The 26,875-nt window shown below is 43.7% G+C and overlaps 1 protein-coding gene across 4 annotated transcripts in view; it reads right to left on the bottom strand.

The window, feature by feature from the left end:
• plxna4 (plexin A4) overlaps positions 1 to 26,875 on the bottom strand; it is a 109,727-nt gene that overhangs the window by 31,160 nt on the left and 51,692 nt on the right. For all 4 annotated transcript variants that reach the window (XM_085902180.1, XM_085902182.1, XM_085902181.1 and 1 more), the window contains 2 exons: positions 5,908 to 6,036; positions 1,003 to 1,103 (listed from right to left, as the gene is read on the bottom strand). In XM_085902180.1, the coding sequence (XP_085758306.1) occupies positions 1,003 to 1,103; positions 5,908 to 6,036 (230 nt within the window). The remainder of the gene's footprint in view (positions 1 to 1,002; positions 1,104 to 5,907; positions 6,037 to 26,875) is intronic.

Raw genomic sequence — 26,875 nt, 5'->3', positions numbered from 1 at the left:
TTAAAATTTTTAAAAAATATTAGGAAATTTATTAGAATAAATTATTAGAAAATATTAGAAAAATATTCCAAAAATCTGATAAAAATCTATATTTTTTACCTCAATTTAGCATGCTGACATCAAAAGTCAAATCTTGTACCGTTTTGCTTTTAATCTCACTCTATTCACAATTCACTCCCTCTTTGGCGTGCATCCATCCATCTATTTGTCTACTCTTTGCACCCCGCCTCACCCCTCATCTTTCTTTGCACTTGCAGTTTTCGGTCAATATGCTCCTCTCGCCACCGCGCCGCACATCTCTGCCCTCGTCGTGTCCTCGCAGTGCCAGCAGGGATGGAGGTGCTAAATGTGGGCCACTAACACACACTCACACACAGTCATGCGCGCATGCTATACCCAAGGGCTAGCACTGACACGAGAAAGCCATTTTCAATTTACAGCGGAGTGGGAAATCAAGCGCCACCCCTCACCGCCTCCCGCCCCCACCTCCCAACTCCAACAGACAGACGGGAGTTTGACAGCTGGCGGAAAAAGAGTGCGAATGTGCTCGACAGATGGAAAGACGACGACGGCAACGGACGGACCGGCAAGTTGAATTGGGGATAGACTGGAAAGTGAACAAATTGGGACGTTTACATGCTGTCACAAGGCTCTCGTTGCTTGATGCTAGGTGTGCAAACACATCCAAGATACATGTCAAATAATTACCACATCTTAGACATGTGTGCTCAGTTTTTGTCACTTGGTTGATTTTGATCACTTTATGTTGTTTAACATTGAGATTTGAATTTTTGCATTACAGTGTTAGCATCTCAAATCATTGTTTTCCATTCAAATGATGAATATGTAATTAATCCGTTCCAGCCTCCTCAAACACCCAAATTAGTCTTTCAACAGAAACCTGATTTACTATTCTTTCTGATTCTCCTTTTGTGATTTTTTTTTTTTAAACGATACAACGGATTTGAGTTCTTAAGGTATCAATATTGCAGCAATACTTACGTGTTGTGCAGGACACACCAACCACAGTGAGGGTCACCCGATCCAAGACATTCGCTACAGGTGGAATATTGACCGCAAGCTTCCACTGGCATCCTGGAAAGCTGCAAAAAAGCACCAAAAAGCACAGTTAAATTCCCCAAAGTCATAAAATCAAACCGTGAATTACTTCTTCCCCTCCTTAATTGCAGTCATGATTTGAACATTCCATTCTATTAAATTGTAAATTTGATTCATTGTTCAAGTCCCTAGATACAAGTCTTACCGGTGAGATAGATCCTGTCCATTCGGAATGTCTATAAATAATACTTGACTGCCTTTGTCCTCCGTTAACTGAGCGCTAAGGGCCAGGGGCAGCTCCGGTCGCCTGTTCTTGTTGCCATGGCGACAGCATCTGCCATTAACAGATGTCGCCGGTACTTTTTGATTAATGAGCCGTCATCAGGAGGGTGACCGCTGTCGCTCAGTCGCTACAAAAGCAAGGCCAGGTCGGCAAAGGGTTGCGAGAAAAGCTTTGTGCTTTGCAGGTTCTGGGGGACCTGGGACGGGTCTGTTTGGAATTTTGATGGATTTTTACAAGACTCTAACCCTGACCCTTGTCCTTAGCTACTTATCAGAAATGTCGAATCCAGATCCAGAAAGTGAAAACCCTGCCACAGTTTTTCGTCAGAGGTAATCAACTGAGGTGAAAGGTAAACAAGCTTCTGGAAACTAGTTCACCTGCCAATTGATTTGAAGCACTATGGTAAGGTTCTACTGTCTGGACCTGGATTCGAAACCTATTATTTATTATTGATTTTCAACTTTACTATCACACAACCTCGTCATACTCAAGGCCATTGTGACACACGGGGCAAAGCGTACCATTTCGAACAGCACACTACTTCCTCTGCCACTGAAATTCCAACATGTCTGTTTAACGCAGACACGGCAGATGTCAGACACCTGACTGTAGAAACAAATAAGTAAACTCCACTACCTGGCTCATCTCCACAAACACACTCACGCTTGCTTACAGCTGAGTGGATTCTGGATTCGCAAGTGGGGAGTGTCTCTCCTTGTCAAAGTCAAGAGAAGTGCTGCATGTTATTACATGAAAAACAATGGGGGGGGGGGCGCATCTCAGCGTGTTGAACGTGAAGCAACCGGTGTGTTTTGCCCCCTCCTGCTGCACGGAGGCCTATTTGAATTAGACAGATAAAGCTGATGGAATCGCAGGAGCGAACAAGTGACGCTGAAGCTCAATGCACAAGAGGTGTCCGACGCTAAAAAAAAAAAAAAGCCATTGTGTCGCTCGTGCATGTTGGCGGTCTTATCACGAGCGGCTATGAAACCCAAATCTCACAGCACGTTTGTACCCGCGTCGCCTCATCCTGAGCTTTGTTATGCCGAGATCAGCCAGTCAGAACTGTTGCAAACAATGGCCGCCGTATCTTTATAATTTAACACTTGGTTGCTGGCAGATGTGCCCACTTGAGGGCACACATTCAGATGCCCCGGCAAAGTCAACCCTCGGTTCCGGAGCTTGGTTTTTGATATCATTCATTCAACGACGATGTTCCTATCACAAAACATTTTTTTTTTCCAGAGGGCGTCTTTATGCCACCGAGGTGGCGCTATCAGATCATAGCGGGCATAAACACTTTCCTGCCATTACTTCGTCTGCCTCTTTTCCGCACAGTAGGCAGAGATGGAACATAATCAGGCTTTTAAAAGAAGTCTTGAAGCCTTAATGTGTGAAGAAGTGACATAATGGCGGTATAATGCTGAAAATGGAGGAACATTGAGACAATTCCACTTTCTGTCTCGCTCCTGACACCATACCACTGCCCCGTGCCTCAACCCGCACTGGGAGACGTGATCATCTCTTAAATCTTCTTTATCTCTAACTTGTAATTAAACACATTGCACCTGCAGCAAAGCACCAAATGCTAAAAGTGATACTCAGCTTGAGCCGGGTGGCTAGCGAGCAAATAATAAGATAATGAAGTTAAATGTACACTGTGTAATGTAGTAACAGCCCCCCAGCTGTGCGTGTAATGTATATGTAAGCGCACGTCTCCAATTAGATATCTCACTGCTCATTATTGCCGGAGGATCAGCTACAATCACAGTGAAATGATTATTTATATCGGCGACGATGGATAAGAATAATAATGGACAACCCGCCGCTATCACGACGGCACGTCACGGAGATCAGAATTAATCACCAGCTACGCTTCCATCAGCGCTGATATTAAACACAACTCTCCTGCTCAAATCTTCTCAACCACCAATTAGGCTTCTAATAAAATGCGAAATGAATTGTTGTGAAAAGCTAACGAGAACATTTGAACTTTATTTAGGATGATGAAATGTGTGTGATGACTCCCACTTAACATCAGTTTGAATGCGATTGGTTAATACGGAACACATCTCCAGTTATGAGGGTGTGCACACTTTCGCAACAACACTTTTTACTTTCACTTTGGTGAATATTTTTTTTCAATTAGTCGGCATGGGTTATCGGTAAACAATTCTAAAAGATTCAACAGGTGTCATTTTTTTTTATTTTCCCAAAACTGGCATTTGAACAGGGGTGTGTAGACTTTTCCTATCCACCGCATTCTGTTGGACTAAGCGGCAGGAAATGAGTGAATAATTCCACAACACAGATCGCTCATACCCACCATCCAACCCCCGTCACGCTTGGCATGCCACTCAATCCGCCAAGCGCTGGTTTCATATCATAAATCGGCTCACGGGAACGGACCCCGGCGACCGCACGTGTGTTATTGTTTTCGCTTGACATCTCGAAAAGGTCAAATGAGGAAGGCATTCATCCCGCCGTCGGCGTGACAAACGATTGGGATGGGGATCCATCATTTTTGGTTATCTCTACGCTCAAAAAAGACGATTGACTGGGAAGAGTTTTTATTTCGCTTTGTTTGTTGCTAACCAATGTACATTCTTGGAAAGTATTCCGACGAGATTTTAAAAAATAGCTTTTACTCGACAACCGCATATCTGCATCTTAATCCGGTCATAAACAACAAAGACATTCGACGCTCTCCTCGCATAAAATATCCGGACAATGACCTTCATCTCAACCATTTCGACTGCGTCAAACATTCCGCAGGCATCGCCTCATAAAGCTCCCGTGTCTGCTCCTGCTTTCAAATTGTGTGTGAAAGCAGTTTCATCTTGTGTGAATCGGCAGAGGGGGAGATGAGTTGAGGGAAGCACACAATGAGAGGCCATTAAAGGGAGGACAAAAGGTAAAACTTCCCCGCTTTGAGTTAGCCGACTCCAACCTCGCCCATCTTGCCGGTTTGACACGCGCCTGCGTTCCGGTTCCTTCTTACACCGAACTGGGGCGCCGCATCGAAACACCTTCACGAGTCTAGCAAAAATTAAAGACTACTGACACTAAACAGCTTTGAGTCTGCCTCAAATTAGATGTCGGATTTCTCCCGGGAGAGGGAAGCGGTTGACTTTGAACGATCTCACCCCAGCACAGTACACAATCTCAATAATTCACACTTACAGATCTGCATTTGCTACAAGGAATATCAATAATTGAGCGAAACCAGAGCGGCAGCGAGAAAGCCCGACAGCTATCAAATATTTCTGGTGTGAGGTAGTCCATATTTAACTCACAGAGTAAGAATTGGTAGAATTTTTATTTTAGTGAGAACAAAACAATGAAACAGGAAGTCGGCCATTTTGTTTTAGAAGCTACCATTTTAGTGTTATCTGGGCCATTTCTAGATGTCCTTCAACAGGACTGATTCCGACCTTATTTGAACCACGTCTATTGGACAGCTGGGCAATGACCTTTGCATTCTGGACTTTTGCCACAAAATTGACTCAACAAGGGGTCAAAGCAGATGAATCAAACCATCACTGAATCAGAAGAGGACGTTCCAAGGGTGTGCTAAGAAAAGTGGGTGGGGGCGGAGCTCAATCGACCTGCTCTGTTCTCGACCCCCTGTTGCGGACTGCTTCTTCGTTCTGTCTCGGTCCAGAGCCTGAACGCAGCATGGAGTCTTATTGATGGCTCCGGCTGGTTTTAATTCTGTTTGCCACATCAGTCCTGCGAGTTCTTGTTTGCGTGCAACGAAAGTTGCTAATACTTTCAGTGAGTGTTGTTTGAGTATTCCCAGATGTGAATCCCAAATCACTTAGGACCGACCGCACTTTAACTAGGCTAATAGACTAATTACTCTGAAGCCACTCCCACTGCCAAACTGGACAGCCACAATCACTTCGTGTTTATTGTTTCAATACGCACTAATTGAAGTGGCTAAATTTGTAACCCGATATGGGACGTAAGGGAATTGAACACAAAGTTGGAAATTAAGAAATGGTAATCATTTTTAATGCGATACAGTCTCTTTTTTCTTGGAGCCCAATTATAGATGCTAAATTCTGAGAGAGGAGTTAAGGAATCTAATTCTGCTGGTTAACAGATTTGCAGAACTGATAATTGGATTCCATGACAAAAACGAAATCCTAAATGGTCTCCGCCTCGGCACTCGCTCCCTGTTTCTGCATTAAGGTCCACGTTTTTATCTTTAACCCAATTTGAATGTTATCTGTAGAATCTCGGACATTTATATGCAAAACAATTCACATATAGTCCAACGTTTAGGACTGATCAAAACCACTGAGAGTAACATGAATGCTGAGTCACATGTCCAAACTTTGGCTATTTTCATCCTGATGGATGTATACACAGCATCTCTGTGCCGGCGTCCATTAGGCAGAGTGCTGCTATTTTGCTCCACATTTCACAATTCAACCCTGTAAACAACACAAACACCTGGCTCGCTCTCGAATACTCAACTTTTTTTCACTCCAGATTATTACATTTCATCCATATACCAACATGGACTATTTTTTGTCGTGATAAACTGAGCATCTTACCTGGGTCTCGGACATAACGTAAAGGTAGTGATGATCGGAGGAGAAGGCCATGTCGCGGAGGACCGGTCCGCTTTCCACCGCCTGAACCGTCTCGTACTGCAGGGCCCGTGAAGAGCCGTCCACTCGGATCTGCAAGGAGAGCATATAATCCATCAAAATTGTACATTTTATCCGTTATGCCGCTAAAGTCGAGGTGTTACGGCGGACCCTACAACAACAGAGGATTGCCTGAGGGATAATCCTTGGATGGAGTTTCTCAGTGGATTTGGGGATTGACACCAACACTTGTTGACCTACTATGCTACACCCAAGGATAACAAATTTGAACACATGCTAGCACAGAAAATAAAAAGGAATGCCTCAAAAGATCATTAGGTGCATACTATCTGTTGACCACAGTTTGCTTACTCAGCAGAAAATAATTTTTCCAAATACAACCTGATGGTCACGATTCCACATTCTCCGGAACCACATCGGAGTTTTTGGACACCTGAGATTATGGACAGGTGTGAAACAGAGCCTTGTTAAAGTTTTGATGACTGTAGCTCGTTTCTTCTCTGTGGGCTTTGCAGGTAAGCGGCGGGAACATAATTGGACGCGAAGCATATGGTTGCGGGGAGGTGAGTCCCTCTATGATTAATTATCATATACACCCGTAACGACACTCTGTTTTAGTCAGCATAGTGTTACCACGTCCTCTGCAGGCAGCCTGATGTTTTTTTTTTTTTTTTATAGGGATTTTTAATAGTTTAACTCATTCACCGCCATTGACGACGATAGGCGTCAAAGAATCCTTTTTAACTGGGCTGGCAGTGAATTTGTTAAATTATTGGACAAATATATATTGCATGAAGAAATTGCTACTGGGGTATTCAAAAAGGAAGCACCCGCATATAAACTAAATGCCGCAACACAAACGAGACACAGGAGAGAATGTTGTGTCCAGCAACAAGCCTCCCTGGGACTTGGTGGGTCGAAAGATGGATTCAAATGCCAGTGGACTAATAGGAAGCAGGTGTATGAATTTTATTGTAGTCATAAACACTATTTTATAGCAATGAGGCAAGTTGCAAACCGGGTTTACGTGTCTCCCCTTCAAGGCCATTGATCGTGAGCTGTCATCCATGTTTCATTGTCATAATTAATATATCCTACCATTAATTTTTCATCAGCCTACAATCATTAAAGCAGCCACGGTGGTGGTAGCCAACATTATCTGATTCCGTTTCGACGGCAATGAACGGGATTAGCCGCTTTATGCTAAATGGATTACAATGCTAATCTCCGCTATCACATTAGCATGACACAATAGGCCTCCGCTGCCGGGTTGACTTCATTTTGCCTCAGAGTGGTTGGGGAAGGTGAGAGATCCATTTGGCCCCTGATTGACACCTACTAATGAGTGTAAACATGTATGAAACGCTGAGTGAACACGCACATGCAAACATGCTAATTATGTTAGCCAAGAGGAGACCAGACTGTGTGGGAGACACTCTAACCATCTACTGTATCCCGCCTTGTGGTAGAAGCAATAACCACAATGAATGACTCGCGCAAAAACAAGAAAAAAATTCTTTCCAGGCTTTCAGCGACTTTAAATGCAGAATGTGTAACATATTGACAACAGAAAAAAAAATAAAATAAATGACACCACTTGTACAGATGGCCATTTTTTAGCCTTCAATGAGAATAATAATACCGAGGACAGAGTGAGTGTTTCATCTCACGCTCAGCGGGTTTACCAGCTAGCAGAAGGCGCTATGCAGTCAGAGAAGCGAAAGCCACGGGATTACCCTCTCGCTGCGTCTACATTTTGGCAGTGAATGCCACAAAAAAGCACACTGGAAACTTCCTCGGACTCTGCGCGGAATCAATTTGCCGCGGGCTCCTGGCGCAACGCTGAGCCGACAACCAAACAATAACCGTAGAGCGGGATGGCGTGCTTGCTCGTCAATGGAATATGGATTCTGTGAGGGGCTGTGGTCACACAGTTAAGCAGTGTGCTAAGCATGGCACAATGGCAGCTAACACCTCCATATTTGGAACACGGAATGAAGTGCTGAGTAAAGTATCACTGCTCTGACCTGGGGGCAAGCAACTGCGGTGAGGTACGTGGGCTGGACGGGAATGCCATCCAAGGTCATGGCTGGGAAAGGGCGGAATCTCACTCATCAACCAGAATAAAGTCGCGTACATATGTCTGTGTAGCATGAACTCCGCAAAAATCCAGTTGGATCATGCGTATAGCTCCAACCGTGGAAATGTGTCCTTGGCTCCCTTTGAGAATAATCCTTTGTCATAACAGGATACACTTTTGGCATCTTAACCAAACCACCTGATGACTGTTTCAAGCAACTTTGTCAAGCAAACACAGGATGTCAGTCAGGTAGACGACAGGGTGGAACACTGACTGTGAAGAAGACGGGAAGGAAAAACAACACACGGCCACCGCGTAACGACGACGTGTCTCTTCACACGCTCCGTTCATTCTGACAGCAATACAATAGTGGTGGTCTGATTGCCAGAATTTATCCAGGCCAATAAAAATACATAGGAGAAAAAAAACCTGGATTCATTTCACGGCGTCAATCATGGCTGGAACAAAATACTAGCTACGTGTAGCTTCAGGCAAGATGGACTCGTGGTTGCTTTGACATTAATCTGAGGGTTATAGCGCCAATATGTCACACAATTGCTAAGAGAGACAGAAAAAATAGCTAAACCTAAGAAGCTAAGAAGAAAATATGACCTTTACGGCTGTTATTTGTAAAAAGGTAAAAAATTCGGAGACCTAGGTTTCCATCACTTCTCATGTGGGATCTGACACCAAGCCGATGAAAGCTGCGGGGGAACCCCTGGCTTGTTGACTGACCGCCGTGGCATTCAAGGTGTGCTAGTAGTTACCCCCCCAGGTCCATGCGGCCTGCTAATCTAACCTCATCCCCATGCTGAGAGCTGAGAAGAAGGAACTAGAGTATTACCGAGAGGGCTGATGGTGTTGGACGTGAAAGGGGACATATGTCTGGAGGCTTCCCAACTGATTCCTCTCTCGGCCTCGCCCTCGCTTAGCTCCAAAAAGGTGAGTGGCAGGTCCGCCTGTTATCGCTGCCTCGAAGCATTTGGGAGTAGTCGAGGAGGAGGTGATGGGGGGGGGGGACTTTACACCTCTCCGTCGTGTTCGTCTATCTCCTTGCAGCACAGGTGTCAGTTTGACTGGACCACCTGCAGGTACACGGTTCCTTTGGCGAGAAAAGAATACTCGTGTTTTTCATTTTTCCAGAGGACGTTTCCTAAGTCGTTAAATGGACGTGGTCTGTTGTGCCAAATGCAAAGTTTGGCTTGTCGTTTTGGGAGTTGGCAAAGACAATTCAGATAATTTTATGCTTCCAACAAGTTAGTGGAAGGGCCTGTTTCTTTTCCAGAACTGTGCTGCAGTCTATCAACACACGCTGATGTGGAACAATTTGAAAACACCAAAAACCTTTAGCACAAAAACCGAGCCAGATAGGGTTCTCGTTTCTCAATATCGAGAGCTAAAATTCAGAGAAACACTCTGAAATCTCACCAGACTATTTGCACAATTCCATCAGTCAAGTATTTCTCTTTCTATGTTATTTCCTTATTATTCTACTCGATACCACCCTTTCATCTGCCTCATTAGAGTCACAGCAGGATGTTAGAGGCGACAGGTAGCGGCCTTCATTTGATGCCGACAAATATCTGGCCGAGGTGGGGGGAAAAAAACTCACATTGATGTTTTTCTTTCAACCCAATTATTTCCTATTTCTTCTACCGTTTCATTTTTCTTCAGATTGTCAAGAGGTGCTGCTCGAGCCATTAAACAAGTTGCTGGGTTCACACCACTCGTAATATCGCAGGGACCAAGTCAGGCTTTCAGACAACACGGCAGTCATGACTTGTGAACGTAGTCATTCCGAGGTGTGGGGGCTAGCTTGAGCATCGCTAACCACCAAGTTTATATTGTTCCAATTTGTAATATTGCACTTGCGCTAGCGATCACACTGCCACGCATGGATGAACTTTCCACAGACTGCCTCGGCCAAAATCTTTGAGTTCAGACCCAAAAAATGCAAATCAAAATACACTTTGCTTCCCGTATAAGCAACAACAGACAGACCACCATTCCTCTACGTCGACTACATCCCACCACTACTTTGATGGAACATAACGAAAGGAGGATCAGATTTTCTTTTGAACTAGAGTTCATGACCCCGTGATGACCTGGAGATGCACATACGGCGAATAGAAGCAGGAATGTATGAACCGGAGCTCCTCTGGTAATGGACTTTGATCAGAAAACACCCCCAATACCCATCTTCATGTAACGATGTCCCTCCATCGGTTTATCTCCATCAGACCATCAATCAGCAGCTCACTCAGACAGGATGCTGAGTCTCTCTCGGTCTGATAATGACCTATTGACATCCCTGGCTTCAGTTAGAAGGTGAGGGGCATGACTTTGAGACCACCCAATTGCTGATTATCTCTGCCTTTTGTGTCTACTCGATACTAATCCTCACCACGTTGACCGGTACGACAGAGCGGTTCATCAAGTTCAAGGGTGTGATTGACTTCATTGGAGATAAATGTTGAGGGAATACAAACCTTGAACAAATTTAGAAGAGAAAGTTTACCGAGAAAGAACCGCTGAACCGGTGAATAATAGATGGGGAGCCCAAAACCCAGACGTTGTCTGAAAGCAGCCTGGATCCTGTTACGACAGAGTCCCAGTAACCTTTGTACACCAGCTATCCCTGACCTGTCCTAGTTTTAGAAGAATGCAATGATTTTACACGGATCATATATGAACGAGTATATAACGACTCGTATGTGCTGAGCTCACAGTCAGTCACAAAGTCATTAAGTGCAAATTTGTTAGTAGCTATACGTCCGCCGCCTCCCGTTCGCTCGCACACGCTTTGTGATTTATGACTCGGCCTACAAAGTTTCTAATTAAAAAGAAAAGCCCCTTGTAGGCAATTCCTCAGAGATAAGCAGGTGTGGATTCCTGTGTTCTCCATACGTATATCCCCCCCCCCCCCCCGTTTGTCGCCTGCCCCGAGGCCACTTGATTCGTCTTTGTATTCCTTCCTCGGCTTCTCTATTTTCTAGCTTTTACTCTGTTATTAAACAGACTGGCACGTTGCTTGGACTGTTCGAATCGTTCCCCCCACTGAGGTGCAAAATTGCTTTGCTGGTACAGCGGCGGGCGGCGGGTACAAAGCAGAAGCAAAGAGTGAGGAAATAGTGAAAAAAAAAAAGAAAACAAGAGGAGGGACCGCTGTAAATCCCCCTAAAGGCACGAGTTGATTCACAGAGCACAATAACAATAGAAAAACAAGAGGAAAATAGTTGAGATGCATTCAAGCCTTTAAATACATTCCACAAATTCCCTTTACTAAAATTAGCACCTAGCTATCAAGGGCAAATATAAATTTCACGACCGTGCTTTACACTCTGGCACCTAAGCGACACATTGTGCATGAGAACGAAGGTTTCAAATAATCAAGTGTGTTGTTTCAGCGTGGTTGCTTATCTAATCATTAAGAGGAGTCAACAAATAAAAGGAGCGTGCAAGCGTGCGACGACGATAAACCCGAACGACTACTTTGGAAGGTTGTTGTTAGTATAATGCAATTTTCCAAAATAATATTGTGAATATAAACATTTGAGGTTGTTCTGTAAGGTTTGATAGCCTCTTAGCTTCCACACTAGAAGCCCTTAGAACATTGTTGTCAAACTCAAGACCCGGGGGCCAGATACGGCCCGCCACATCATTTTATGTGGCCCACAAAGGCAACTCGTGTGTCAACTCAATGTTTCTTGTAAAAATACAAAAATTATCTTCCAGTGAGATATTGCAAAAAAAAAAAATGATCCCACTTTGAAATTAAATGAGAAAATTGTTACTTTTTTGTGATAATATACAAAAGATAGTCCTTAATGGCCCCACAAGTGAAACCATAATTTGGATGTGGCCCACAACTGAAAATGAGTTTGACATCCCTGCCTTGGAAAAATGTAAAGGGAAAAAAATGGTTTTATTAAGTGTATATAAGTGGATATAAAAAGTCTGCACACCCCTGTTCAAATGCTTGTTTTTTTTGTGGTATCAAAGTATGACCTTGAGATAAATCATGAAAAAAAACTATCACCAATCATGTGACTAAATCCACAGGGATTGTTTACCTTCCCAGCCTCCATTTTGTATCCTTGCCAGCGACTTATGTCAACAAGGTAAAGCGATAACGGGAGCTCCGACGACGAGAACCGCGACACACCAAATAGCGGTTAGCGGGGGCCGTAAGCTTCTGCTAACGCTCAAAGACAGATAAAAGTTTATTCTTTCTCTCTGAGAGACATACACAGACACGCAGAAGAGAGAAAGAAGTCTAAGAGGATATTCCGTGAATGGGGACTGTCAGCTGGTGTTGTGTAGAAATCCTCTTATACCTCCAAATTTCAATTAGGTAGGGAAGCGCTTCGCTGGGGTGCACCGCCGCACTCATTGCCGCGCCACAAGTACAAGGTGAACGAGGAAGGATTTGTCACACAGGAGACAGGCCCGCTTCCCCCTACGTTCCGATTTAAAGAAGAAAAAAAAAATTGGCTCCCTCAACCGACTGCATTTTGAGTGACAACGGTGTCGCACTCGACGCCACTCCAGTGTTCAGTCGGTCCTGTCGCAATTGGGTTTGTTCCACCACGTGAAGTTTGAACTTCGCCGTGTGACAGCTGCAATTACGCCGCGTGTCAGCCCCCCTCCAAACTTACCGTAATTACAACACCCCAACGCAGCCTGGCATTTTCCCGCTGAGCTTTCGCTTCGTTTCAACCGGGACTATAGTCGACTCGGCAAACTTAAATCAAGCGCAAGCTGTTCAATTGACCGTTGTCACGTGAAGTTAATAATAGCCAGATAGGTGTATGCAAACCAAAAGCATGCTACATGAAGCTTTGACAGGTTTGGGCCAAGGTTTTAAGGTCTTTTTGAAATACGTCCTCAAAGTCATTCACAAGTAACATTCATTCCCATTGACGGATAAAGACGTCAAATTTTAACTGGGCTGCCAGTGACTGATTTAATGCTTTGTATCCTTCGAGTGGCACCTTCAACCATTTTTTTTTTTACACAATCCCTTCTCCTCTGACTAAGCAGCCCCTCTTTCCCAAAACTTCACGCCATCGTTCTCATCCTCTCACCTTACACCTCGCCTATCAACCCCCCCCCTTCAGTCCCAGCTTCCCAGCCGGCTTTCATCCTCCCCAGGTTAGATTACTGCAAAGCACTGCCTGTCTGCCAGCATTCCTGAAAGCTTTTCATCTCTGCTCCGATTCATCTGGGAGGGAGGGGGGGTGGGGGTGGGTGAGCTAGCGAAAGAGAGATTCCAAAGCAATACGGGGGGCTGATGGGAACTATCCCATAGACGCCCACTCGTAGCTCTGAGGGACAAACCACACATATGATGCAAAAAGGAATGCAGACACACGGGAGTTAGCATATTGTCGAAAAATGCATGTTTAGTCAAGACATCACCAGTCAAACATATTTCCCCACCAAGAAGATTAGAAAAGCAGCTGTCTGCCATGTTTCCCACAGACGTGTTTGTCCAAACAGTTAAATCCGGATCGACTCTGGCGGCATACAAACGAGGAAGATTGAAGTGAGATCACCGCGGTAAACTTTGTCAGAAAAGACGAACTTGAGACGATTGAGAATACCAATCACATTCAGATCTCATTAGGATGTAATTATTTTGGTAAATTGGCTATTAGTCAGTAAGTCCCTCAGTGAGTTGAATCAAGTTGAGTCATGTGACTACTGATGATACAATCCTCTCAAAGTATTGAGGTCACGTAACCCCTAAAGTGATATTTATGAACCTGACAGTCTTTCCTGACCCGGATCACCCTCGGACTTTCATCTTCCTGCTGTCGCCGCTTTATGGATACACAACCTCATCCTTGGCATTGATGCCGCATTCTTCAGTGTGTGTTGGAAAGATAACACACTGCCACACAAACTAAAATCCCATTCATCGCCTCACGCCGCATCTCTTTCATCATTCCGATGCAGAAAGTGTCGCGCATAATGACTAAATCATCTCTTGTGTTATTATGACGTTCATGTTCGGAGCGACGACGACGCCGAGCTGATTTATCGGGTTTTCTTAAGCGGCCTCACTTGAGCGGGTTTACGACAACTCGCAGATGTTGGACGGCAATACAAAGAGCGGACGATAAGACGACTAGAAAACCCGAGCTCGGAGAAGTAATTGTTTATGAAAGAGTCATCAACTGGGAAGTGTAATTAGGACACAGGCTAGTTTGATTTCTTGGTGGATGCGGAAGATAGTATATTATGCTGCTCCGCAGAAAATGAAATTACACGCATCGTATTCGGGATGCTTGAACGATGATAGAGCCGATGTGTAGTGATTTTGTAGGCATGAACAACTGCGATTGAGCATTAGTCGTATTATTAAGTCTAATATGATCGCGGATGCGTACGGTCTCTTGATGAGGCAACCAATTAAGTCCTCCATTTTATTCTCATTTCCTTTGCTCTGCTGGAAAACTCTCATTTCTACCTCCTGTGGGTTCAGGATTTTACCACGGTTCCTTGACTTCCCACCATAACAAAGCACATGTATGTCCAGGGGGTCTACGGCTAGAGATGAGGACTCCAGGACTGGAACAGGTGAGAGGATTAGCTTCCTTAGCCGTCTTCAGCTCTTTAGCATTTTGATGAGGTGGTTGGGGGGTCACAGGAGGTCTGTCTGGGTCTGGTGGTTCATGGCTACTTATAATCATACGTCATAGTGATTAAATGTAAGCGTCAAGTGAGAGAGATACTGTTTGTGTGAAAAATATGTGGGTGCATTAAATATCACAAGTCTCGCTATTTGGGCCTTTCCTGTGGGCATTCCTCCAAAGCTACGCCGGTATGGTACCTGATAACAGAGCGGGCATACGTGGATTAAGTCTCTATTGAAAGAACTGTAATTACCTGCTGATATGAACATTATTATTAGCACTCCCGGGTAAAAACTGCACCATTTTCTTTTTTTAAGGAGAAATCAGTCAAGAGAATGCAAGGAGGAAAATGACCTCACCTGGATTTTACAAAGGACGACTAATATCGTGGCGGTAGATTGTATTGTTTTGGGAAATGTATTTGGGGAATGAGAATTTGCTCGGTTCTAGACAACATTTAAGAACAAGTAAGTGAATAACTCCCGACAGTATTACTACTAGAGTAACATTTTTTTTTTTGGTAACTCGGGATCAGGGGCATTGCAATCAATGTGACATGTAGTCCAAGTGACAATGACATTAGCTTGCAAAGCCAATTGGTCGGACAAAGCTACTGTCACTAAGGAAAGGACAGAACACGCCAAAGGGTTCAGACTTGAGATCAAAGGTGCGTGGCAAACATTCAAAACTGAGACTGAAAGAGTTTTTCTGTTTTTTTTACAGAATTGACCAAAAAACGCTGCTAAACAAAACCGTAGCCACACCAGGGGGCCCGAGCGACTCTTCTCTATTGGACAAAAGCTCTTGTCAGTCATCCCTGGGGGTCAGGACGGTGGTCAAAACTCAAATGAGGGTGGGGACAATGATTCTCTGCCGTGTATACACTCTGAAAGAATGCATGGCTAATCAACCTTAATGGGAGCGGCGTATAATAATGTTGAAGTGACGGTCTGTTTGAGTCAGAATGCCACTGATGGCTATTGAACTGGTTATAATGGAGGAGTCCATGAAGAGGAGTCATTGACACACCCTGACGTCCACGTCACGGTGCTTTTTGGCCGGAATAAGAGCGGGAAAGCACTCGGGCCTTGGGCTACGAAGGCCGGAGGTGTGGCGGAGGGGTTTGAGGCGCTGACCTCGGGGCGTCTTGGGGCGGCGAGCACAATTATGACTGTCACTGGAGCTTTACAATAACACCGGCTTTGTCTGACCGCCTCGTTGGTTCTCACGCAGACGTCAGACGATAAAAACGTAGATTGATTTCCTACAAGTGGATTCTTATTTGACCGAGCGAGGTTGTTGATGCTAACAAAATAGATCATGCGAAGCGCACGTCGAACACGGCCTCAAAAAGCCGCTTGCTCCACGTTCATATGTGTGACTAATTATTATTTACTCCTGTACAAGTTTGTGTCCAGACAGCTTTGCATTCCTCACCAGCAATGAAAGCAGGACTTGTATATGTGTGTAATTAATTGGATATGTTTGTAATTAGAGGGGGAGCAACGCATGCCTGGGCTGCTTTTGTTTTTCCTGTTGTACGCGACTACTGCATATGAAAAATAAAAACTGATTATGCACAACACTAATTACAACTGTATTATCCAGGCCCCCTCACCTTGCAGGGATAATTCTTATGTATATGCATGTTGTAGATGCCGCACATACTATCTGCCATGATGTGGGAACACTATAGTGACCATTGTGCCGTATATATATATATATATATATATATATATATATATATATATATATATATATATTATATTATATTAATATATATATATGTATATATTATTTACACTCTGGCGACTATTGTGCTGCAAAAAATAAATATAAAATATACAAAATAAAAAAATTATATATATATATATATATATATATATATATATATATATATATACACACACAAAAATATGACTACAAAATAAAAGAATATTTTATTCTTTTATATATATATATATATATATATATATATATATATATATATATATATATATATATGCAACCAACATTATTTCTGCACCAAATTCAACTAAATACTCGAGTGTGCACACAAAATAATGGCGTTTACAAAGAAAGGACAAACACATCCTTTGGCGACAATGAGCAAGGGAGCAGCAAGTCAACCAGGCAGCCATTGAAAATTGTTCAATAAGCCACTTAGCTTGGTCTCCAGATTGGAGCTGTGCAAATGAATGAGAGGCAGAGCGGTGAGCGGTGCTTTCACTTATCTTTGCTTCTTGCCTGGCAGGGAGGGTCGCTAATGAATCCGTTGTGTACGTGTGTGTGTGTGTTTGTATATTTGCCTGACTGAAATTTCAAATTCCCACAATCACATGCGTGCACTTCAAACTCTGACTAAAATTGCATCTGATTAACACCCACCACCGCCACCCTTGTTGGTGTTAATAAGCTTTGCCTCCAGCTGCTTTTATTCCAACAAACATGAGACCAAACAGGTTTTTTTTGACAAGGCGTAGTTAAATAAGAAACTTTACATGCACGTCACAGATCATTTGCTGCAATGGAGGACATTCGGGCACCGTATCGATTTTTTCCAGTTGGCATTTGACTCAAAATGCAAATGCCCACTTCTTAACTGGAATGTAAAATTTATATTTATGTAAATAAATAGCTCAGATTCTCAGGCAATCAGATTTTGAAAGCCTGCAAGCAAAGTAGACAAGCATGCAAACTTATTTTCCAAAAGGACGACACCCCCGGTCCCAAAGAAGAAGTGGGTCCCTCCGGACCCTTTCTCTCTCTCACTCCACAACTCCATAACCCAGAGTTGCCATGGCAACAAGGACTTGCTGCTGCGTCGGCATCGCAAAGACTACAGATGGAGAAGGTAGAGGGAATAAAAGGAGAATGGAAAAGATGTGCACATCTAGCGAAAGTACAAGGAGAGCAACATCAAGTATGTCCCCAAAATTCATTCGCACTTGAAAAATCAATATCCACTTGTCCTACTTCTTCCTCTTTCCCGGAAACTCCTTCATTGGCTTGCTTTTATGCCTTCCTCACTCAAGTCCTATTCTTTTTTTTTCCCCTCACTGTCCGTGCCTCCTTCACTCCCCATGAACAATGAATTAGTAATGACACGGTTGCAAGTCCACAGTGGTGGCGGAATGGTAATTATGAAAATGTCAATCCCTGGTTACGCCATGAGAATGAGAGAGTGGTCATTAATGTCGTCGACATTTGCACTTTGTTGAGCTGATGGGGAGGATGAGAGCTAATTTGGTAACGTTCACGAGAAAGGACGATGGGTTTAATGGTGGAAGACTTTGGGTCATTTTGGTGTGGAGGTTTGTGATTAAATGCAGTTTGTGTTTTCTGGTTGATATTAGCATGTAGCATGGATTAGCGGCTAATTGGTAACCTGCTTGTCGGGACGGAACGTTTCCGGCCGGGTATACTTTGGATTCCTGAAGCAAGTTGAAGATTGTACGCCTGTCCACTGTTTCCACGGAGGACGTGGAATAACTTTTACTCCAAATTCACACAGACCAAAGGAAGGAACAGTTAGCTCTCCTTTAATGCTACATATAGCCAACATGGGTGAAGGCAATAAGGTTTCTATCTGCCGTATATCTACATTTATAGATTCCCAGGTAAACGCGGAGTTGTCACATTGATGTACCAATCTGACCCGAGCAGGTCCAGCTTGCTGAAACTCACATCAACCAGATAAAGATGCTCATAAAGGGATTTATATTGGCTGTCACAGAGTATATAGATTCCTATCTGGAACATACAGATGCACACGTAAACACGTACAGGTGCCGGGTCTCATTCATCTTCACAATTTATGCTTGCAATCCCTCCACACCTCCTCACTCCTGTGATCTCGCCGGCGGATTCTGGTTGTGATCTTCGGGGGGTATTGGGTGACAAGAGGAAATCACACCGATAGCATCAGACTCAGGAAGCTTCCTTCACAAACAGCCCCATCGCCCTGCCCAGCAATCCATTACTGCGACATACGCCCCGCCACCGAAAAATCCTGGATGCAGACCATCCAAACAGAAAGACATTTTCCGACACTGTCAAATGGCAAGATTTAATAACACCCATCTATCATTGCAGCTTTAGTCTGAGTCAACGGACAGATGGTTGAAATCTTGGATGCAGCATGTACTTGATTAAAACGAGCTTTAACGAAGAATTTGGCCAATGTAGAAGTTCCTGCGTTTTCTTCTTTATTGCATTACATAACACGTGCGGTAATAAAGTGGCTAATTAAAACAAACAGAGCGGCTTTTTACGACAGCCCTCGCCTAAGTGGACAAGTTTGGAGGTGGGAATGAAGAGGCACAGGACATATTCATTAACAAAATCCATTAGTGTAAAAAAATAAATAAATAAATGAATAGAAGATAAATTCGAGTGTTAGAATGCTTACGGCCACACAAGTTTGGTTGTGTGTGTTTCGAAAAGTTATCGCCGAGCGTTATCGGGAGTCACTCAAGGTCGCCGTGCTCGGCTTTAATTAACGCACAACCGCCAGAGGGAGGCTCCACTGATACACCGAAATCTGAAAACATCGTTGTAGGCTGGCTGCACACAAACACGCCGGCGATAAATCACACTAATCCGGGGCACTCTTTACACTTCATGTGCTGCATAAATCAGCTGGAGCACACTTACACATTTTATGGAAAGGAACTCTATTTACAAGTATGTATACAGTAACTTTGCTGAGATTTTTTTTTTGAGGATCTGCGGTGTTTATTTTGGGTGTAATTCCACTATCGACCACTAGATGGTGGCACATTATTTAGTTTCTGCACGCTTGCTCCATTTTGCTCCTCTTATTTGTCTATTTATTTATTTATTGTTTATTTATTGGGTTATTCGCTTATTACTTATTCATCGCTCTTGTCTATTCGTTTTTACTCTTTGTGCTATTTGCTTGTATGTGTTGTGTGATGTGTCTAGTCACCGTGGGACGGTGGGAAACGTAATTTCGATCTTTTTGTGTGTCTTGACATGTGGAGAAATTGACAATCAAGCAGACTTTGACTTTGACTTAACACGTTCACCAATAAAAATTGACAGGCCAGTATTTCAGTTCAATAACTATCCTTTTGAATCCTGCTTTTTACACCTACAGTGGTAACTACAGTTTCACTTTCGAATTGAAACATGCTGTTGTCAGCAGATCTTAGCATCATCACCTTTTAACCCTCTTTATATTTGCCTCTGATTTACACTGCTGATCCCTGGCCTTCTCTTTCTCCCTGTTCCGCAAGGCCAACAACTATGAAGACATATGTGCAAACATAACCAATTAGAAGTAAACTCCGGAGAAAACTTGCAGCTCAATCCTTTGGTTAAGAAAATAATGAAGCAGGGTAAAAGAATATAAACACGGCAAGGGCGGGGAAAAAAAAAAAAGAAACAAAATGGAAATAAAGAAAATAACAAGAGCTACAAGGACTTGCAGAATAAAAAGAGGCCGTGATGTGACTGCAATGCAGTTTTTACCATGCGACTACACAGCACAAAATGAGACCAAAGGAATGAGGCGAGAACAAATGAGGGAGAAAGAAAGGAGGGTTTCGATGCCTCTAGTGCCCGTGACAGTCGGCCCGGATGATTTATGGCCAACATTGTTTCGTGGTGTAATTGGCCGCTGGATCACTCGCTACTTCTTCGTCTACTTCGTCTTCTTGTTGGTGTGGGAATGGGAACATGAGAGAAGCAGAGGTGTCTGAGGATGGACTCAAACCAAATGTGGGTTTGCTGCAAGGAGAACAAAACTAAAAATACTGACCAGGGCTTTTTAGCCGGGTCTTGTAAATGATGTTTTAGATATGTCTTATATTCATGCAAATGGTTTGACGGCCTTGTCATTCCAAAAATCGTATCACTTATAATTTTGTGATATTCTATATCTGTAAATGTTTTGACAGGATGTGTTAATTTTCACTAGAACTGGAGTGTGAAGATATTCATTTGTCTATTAGCTCAGAAACTAGCTTAAGATGCTAATACTACCATGCTAATACGAGGTTGATAATACTAGCTTCACTGGTGGAGCTGGCAATTTTTCCCATGGGGGGCCATCAGGGCTCAAGGATATCTCAGGTGCTTAGTAAAACTTTTTTTTTTTTTTTAAATAAAAAGAACCAAAATTCTTAAAAAAATGTTGATGAATGTTCACCATAAATATCCAACGGTGATGGGTGATGAATTCCCCAAAGAAGATGAGAACATAGAACACCCAAAGGTCAATAATCTGGCCTGGTAGCTGGGTGGGGTTCCAAGCAGATTTTAAGGGGAGGCAGGGCCCCCACTGTCCCCCCCTCTACCTCCGCCAGTGACTAACTTGATAATTAGCTTATTACCTTTCTCCTGAAACTTGGTATCCTTTAGCCATCACATGAGCATCATTATCAGGTGTCAAATCCTGAGTAGCAGCCAATTTCACAAGGATAATTAATTTTACTGAAGTAGCAGTGAATATGTTCTCTATGCCCACTGGCAGGGTTGGTCCCGCCCGACATTTTGAAGACAACATGGAACAAAGGTGAATTGATGATGCAGCACTGAGCAAACGTGAGTAACGCCATCAGAATCCGGAGATGTTGTCTCAATTTACTCCTATGTGACATCACCGCCACCAGCTTGACATGAAGTCATTCCGGAATTCTTGAGATCCAAACACATAATATAAATTCCCGGGCTAAATGCTGTTCGTGGACAGAATGAGAGTTTCCTTTCTCGGTAGTAAGCGACGCGAGTTTTAGTGAGAGACTCATTTCAAACGGACATCGTGTGTCTTTTATCTTCCCATTCATGGGGCGCACACACACACACACACACACACACACACACACACACACACACACACACACACACACACACACACACACACACACACACACACACACACACACACTGAAGAGATGGAAAGGGAAGATGACACCAAATTGGGCCATCATCAACCCATTCAAATGGCCGTTATCAGAAGTAATTTGGACTCAAGGGGGTGGGCCCTGGACTACCTGTTTTGAAGAGACACACGCCCTCTAGTGGCCATGTTTACAATGACCTTCCCCTGTGTGAAGCAGGTGTTCCATTCAAAGACATTGTTTCTGCTCAGTATGACTAAACCGGGGCCAGTGACTTCACGTCTTCACACACATTAAAGCCTCCGGGAAGGAGGCGGAGCATGTGTCGATGCATGAGAGCAAAACAAAGGAAGAAAAGAAACAGACTTGCTGTAATAACTCTTTCCCTTAGCCTGAGTGACACATGCACTTTTGCCCTCAGGAGTTGAAAACGACAGTGGGAATGAAACATGTTAAGACACATTTGACCAAACTGCAAACTAAAGCAGACACACACAAAAAAAAAAACTCACAAACAGCCTGAGGGTTACAATCGCCTCAATGATTTCCCATCATTGCATCATTGCCGTTGTTTGGTGATATCACAGGAGGCGGAGCTAGTTCGTAAAAACTAATCAGCCATTCACCCTTGAAATTCAAAGTCAATAAAACCCAATTCGAGTGCTCCGGAACATTTTAGGAGATGATTAGCTGGAAAACAACTTTCTATATAGTGTACAGGAAGAATGTATTAGACAGTAACAGATGTCGAGGTCAAAAAAGGCAGCCAATGAAAAGAAAACACACACAAAGACAGAAGAGATCCCGTCCAAACTTCTGTCTCAGTAACAATAAAAGCGGCGACAAACTTTGTGCCGAGAAACAGGTGCGGATGAATATTCATGGCCGGGGCCGAGCCGCATCCACCCGCAATTGTGCGAGGGAGTGAGTGTTTTGTTGAGCATGTGTCTGGATATCTGTGTCCTTGCGTGGGTGGTCAAAAAAAAAAAATACCACCAATGCTTAGTGAACAAGAAAAACAGAGTAACTGCAGGAGTGAATATTCATGAGTCATAAATAACAGCAGGGAAGAACAAGCGATGAGGTCAAGTCAATCAACGGGATGTCAAAATGGTGCCGAATTGCAAATTTGGGGAAAAAAAACCAAAACAAAATGATCAAGTCACAACACAAGACCCGGGAAGTGGAGAAGGGAAACAAATGACAGTGTTTCACCCGCAGAGAGACAACAATACATTATTGATGTACTCCTGTTTCCCCCCCCCCCAATCAGCTGTGATTGGATTCTTCTTCCATCAAGTGGGCAGACGGAGACACATTACGCTGGAGAGGAAATCTGAGAAATGGAGTGCTGTCGTCGCTGTGATTGGCATCTGAATTCCGAACGATCCAATAGTACTACCAGCGACCTCCTGGCAGTTCAAACCATGCTCACCGACTTTGTCTCTCGCTTCACGTATATTGCCTGACCTCAACACGTCACAGGATGTCAACGGGCCTCGTATGAGAGCAGTTAAGAATCCACGAGTCAGCAAAATGTCCGCCGTGCATGGCAATCACGTTTGGAGCGGCCAGAGCATGACAAAACGTTATATAGCGGGAAAAAAAGAGGGACGATAAAGAGAATAGGCTTGAATGGAAAATGTATTAAATAATTTCATGATGAAATCAATGAATAGAATAATGTGCTTCATATTTTACAACATTTAAGTATTTTGCAAGTTTTATACACTTTAGTGTGGTGTGCAAACTGTCTCGTAAAATATAGCATAGCAACGCACCCAAGCTAACTACTTAAAGATTGCAGAGCTGTTCCTATTTCCATCTCTACTTTCAATCACGCATCTTCTTTTCACACCACGCCATCCACCCTTGCCTCCATCCAACCATCCTTCCTCCTTTCCTTCCTCCAGCTGCCTAGCCTGCTGCTCCATTCTACCGCCTCTTCCTCAGGTGAGCGAGCGTCGGCACCCGCCCGTGACGCCGCACTGGGGCATGTGGCACTTGTGCCGCCACACATCTCATCTGCCTAAATTAGCATGCATTAAGCTCCCACATTTGCAGTTAAATTGCATGTGAGGCTGACAGAGTGCACCATGGGTGGCGGACAGGGGGTGGGGGGGGGGGGGGGAACCTCAAGAAGTTTCACGTCTTTTTCAACCAACTGTGTGCCGCCTTTACGGGAAGCCGTTTAAAAAAGCCGCACCGGATTTAATGCGAGCACTGCTGCCTGAAGTCAGACTATTGTTAAGGTGTGTGTCTTGAGCAAGCAACGTGTTATCACTGGCCACCAGTCCCATTGCAATCATCACTGAATAAACACGCTTAATAAAACATTGTCTCCACACTGGTTGGTAGTCACACTGTGAGAATGGATTTCATGCTTGGTTAAGAAAATCTGATCATATTATTGTGCCAATAGAAAACAAAATAGTATGTAGCGAAAAGAATACACACCTGGTGGTGAAGGAATCATTTCAATGGCGTCGTCAAAGGGAACATGGAAAGAAAGAGAAGATAAGAATTAGAAATAATCAAAGAGCGGGCACAACTGTAAAATATTCAATAGGCATTGACTAATCGCCACATGCGTCAAACTCATTCAACTAAATTCTGCAGGGGGTTGTTTGTGCAAAACCAAATACTACACCCACGGGGTGAAATGATCAAAATTGTCAGGCTTGTATCGCAAATTTGCTTCTTCTCACCCGTGTTAGCGATGACGGCATGTTTTGCTAGTGCTAGCTAAGCTAGCTCATAGCTACATAAAAATCCAAGCTCGTTTTTGTATATCGGCGATAGAGCGGGGATTGGTTCTAGGACTTTGAGATAATGACTGCGCCGATTTCTGAGACCTCTTTGTTGATATATTAGGGACATTATGAAATATTTCTAAAAATTAACCCACTTCTCATATAACTGTCTTGACATTGAATTGAATCCGGGTCATATGATTTATAGATGCCAATGTTTTGATTACAGTTGTACATTAGCAGGTAGCTTTGGTCATTTTATTGGATCAGGGCTTATGTTTCAATTTCCAAACAAAGTGGACATTTTTAAAATCACAATGGTTGCATAAAATATTGATTAGCACCATCACCATGCGGCTGCATTGGATTGTCACATCACAACGACCGACAAACACGCAAAGTGCAAAGCTTTGTAGGGATTACAGATAAAAGGCCATAACAGAGCCACATTTGCAAACAGTCATAATGGCTCGGCCTCGTGGCGGGATTGCATCCGTCGTCGTGCGTGTGATAGTGATGAGTCACCGAGGCACCAAAAAAGAAAACAGAACATAAAGCTGTTCCCAAGCATCCAAATTGTGCACAGAGGTAATATATAAACACGGCAGTTCAAAGAAGGTGTTTATATCCGGCTGATGGAAAGCAGTAACTCTCTGTTCCGATCACTCTGATTAAAGCAGATTGGTCTCTTTAATACCACTGACTTGTATAGGCGTCACGGTCATGGTGGTAGTATCGACTTACCAGTCAACCGTGACTAACCAAAGAAGCAAGGCTAATTTAGATTAGACATTCATTGCAAGTATAGGTTGTCTCTATGGATGTCGATTGATCAGGGAGACCCGCCCACTTAAGTCAGATCACTTTAGATGGAAGTGAAAATCCATATGGAATTCCCCGAAGGGATCACCGCCAAACCCGTCTCCTGTACCGCAGCAGGTCAAGACCAGACCGCGTCCACGGGGAGCCACTTAGTGCATTATCATATTTCATATTTGCTCGCAGCATATGTAGCCACTCTGAGAATACGCCGCTTTATTCGAATTACCATTTATACCCCGCAAATGAGATAGGAGACGATGGGAGCGTAGGAAAGAGAATTATGGAAATTGTGATTACATTCAACAGATGGGCGTCGTTTCGATGAGACGGCTGACATTTAGGGCGCTGGTGGGGGGGAGAGACGGATGCTTTCAAGTGGAATCTTCGAAAAGTGAGCAAACACTTGGAAGGAAAAACGGTTTCGCGACGAAACAAAAGAAGGTGCTTCAGTGCTTGTGGGGTTTTCTCCGTGCAGTACTAGCAAAAAAAAAAATCTATTACAGAGCAGAACTCATAACGTTGTTTCACGCCGGCTAATAACCGGGCGTAATAGGAGTGTAATTACCTGACAATGGGGTCTAATTGGCAGTAATCAGAGCCATGTGAGCCTGAGGAGAAGAGTCCACGACATGGAGATTCTTGCACACCTTTGTGATATTTTTTGCTGTGTCATTTCACTTGATAGTTGTCATCCCCATATAATTATTTAACAGCTTCCAATTCGCCATTCCTCTGCACCCAGTTAGATCTACTCCCATTATTTCTTGATTGGCATATAGACTAGGGGTGCAGGATAAGGCCGGGGCACAGGGGTCCCCACGAGGGGGCCCGACCGGATTTTCCATAAAAGATATTTAAGACGGGTGAGTCTCTGTATTTCATCCAGCACGGCTGAAAGACATACTGAAATGATGAAAGTACAACTGAGACCTCATGAAATATGGACATCATATAAGAGTGGAAATAAGGGAGGAGGGGTTACGGGGTTTTAAGGAGTAAGATTGGGTGAATGAGTTATAAATCTAACATATGCCGTCTCAAGATTTATTCACACCCAGGTAGCCTCCAGTCAAAAGGCCACTCACCATTTCACCAAATGTGTAAAAGTGAAGTGACACCGCGTGTCATTAAATTCCGGCACACTTCTTCAAAATCTGCTGATTCAAAGGCAATGTCACGGACAAGAATAGTGCAAGTGTTCTATAATAACCTAGTGAAAGGTCAGCGAATGTTTCTGGAGTCTCTTGTCAGCAAAAAAAAGACAATGCTAGTCATATATTTTCATTTGCGTTCGGAATACCGTCATACAAACTCAAGAGGGAGCTCCCACGGCTTTCCGCGAGGTCCCCCTCTCGAGTTACTCTATAAATGATCTGTTCGCCATCATTTAGCAAGTCCGCATGTTAATCATTCATCACAGCGAACCGTCCGGAGCGCAGGAGACTGTTAGCCAACAGTTGTAAAGATGGAGAGGGGAGAGAATTCCCGGTGGGATCGGCTGAGGAAGAGAAGCACCATGGATCATGGCGTGAACATTAATCATGTTAGCCTAGTTTCCCATGCAAAGTGCAAACATGCGGAGATGTCTCGGAGAAGGGAGGGGAGACCATGTGGTACCTTAGACAAAAGTGTGACGGATAGAAAGGAAAGACTTTAATGGCTGTCAAGAGTTTACAGATTTCCGTTTCCCAAATATGGTCGATGAACTTGAACTTGGAAGCTGATGACTTGACACATGAAAACAAAGAA

Source organism: Syngnathus leptorhynchus, chromosome 21, assembly GCF_054491065.1.
Source record: "Syngnathus leptorhynchus isolate UIUO chromosome 21, UIUO_Slep, whole genome shotgun sequence".
Classification (NCBI taxonomy): domain Eukaryota; kingdom Metazoa; phylum Chordata; class Actinopteri; order Syngnathiformes; family Syngnathidae; genus Syngnathus; species Syngnathus leptorhynchus.
This window is presented reverse-complemented; position numbering and strand designations above follow the sequence as displayed.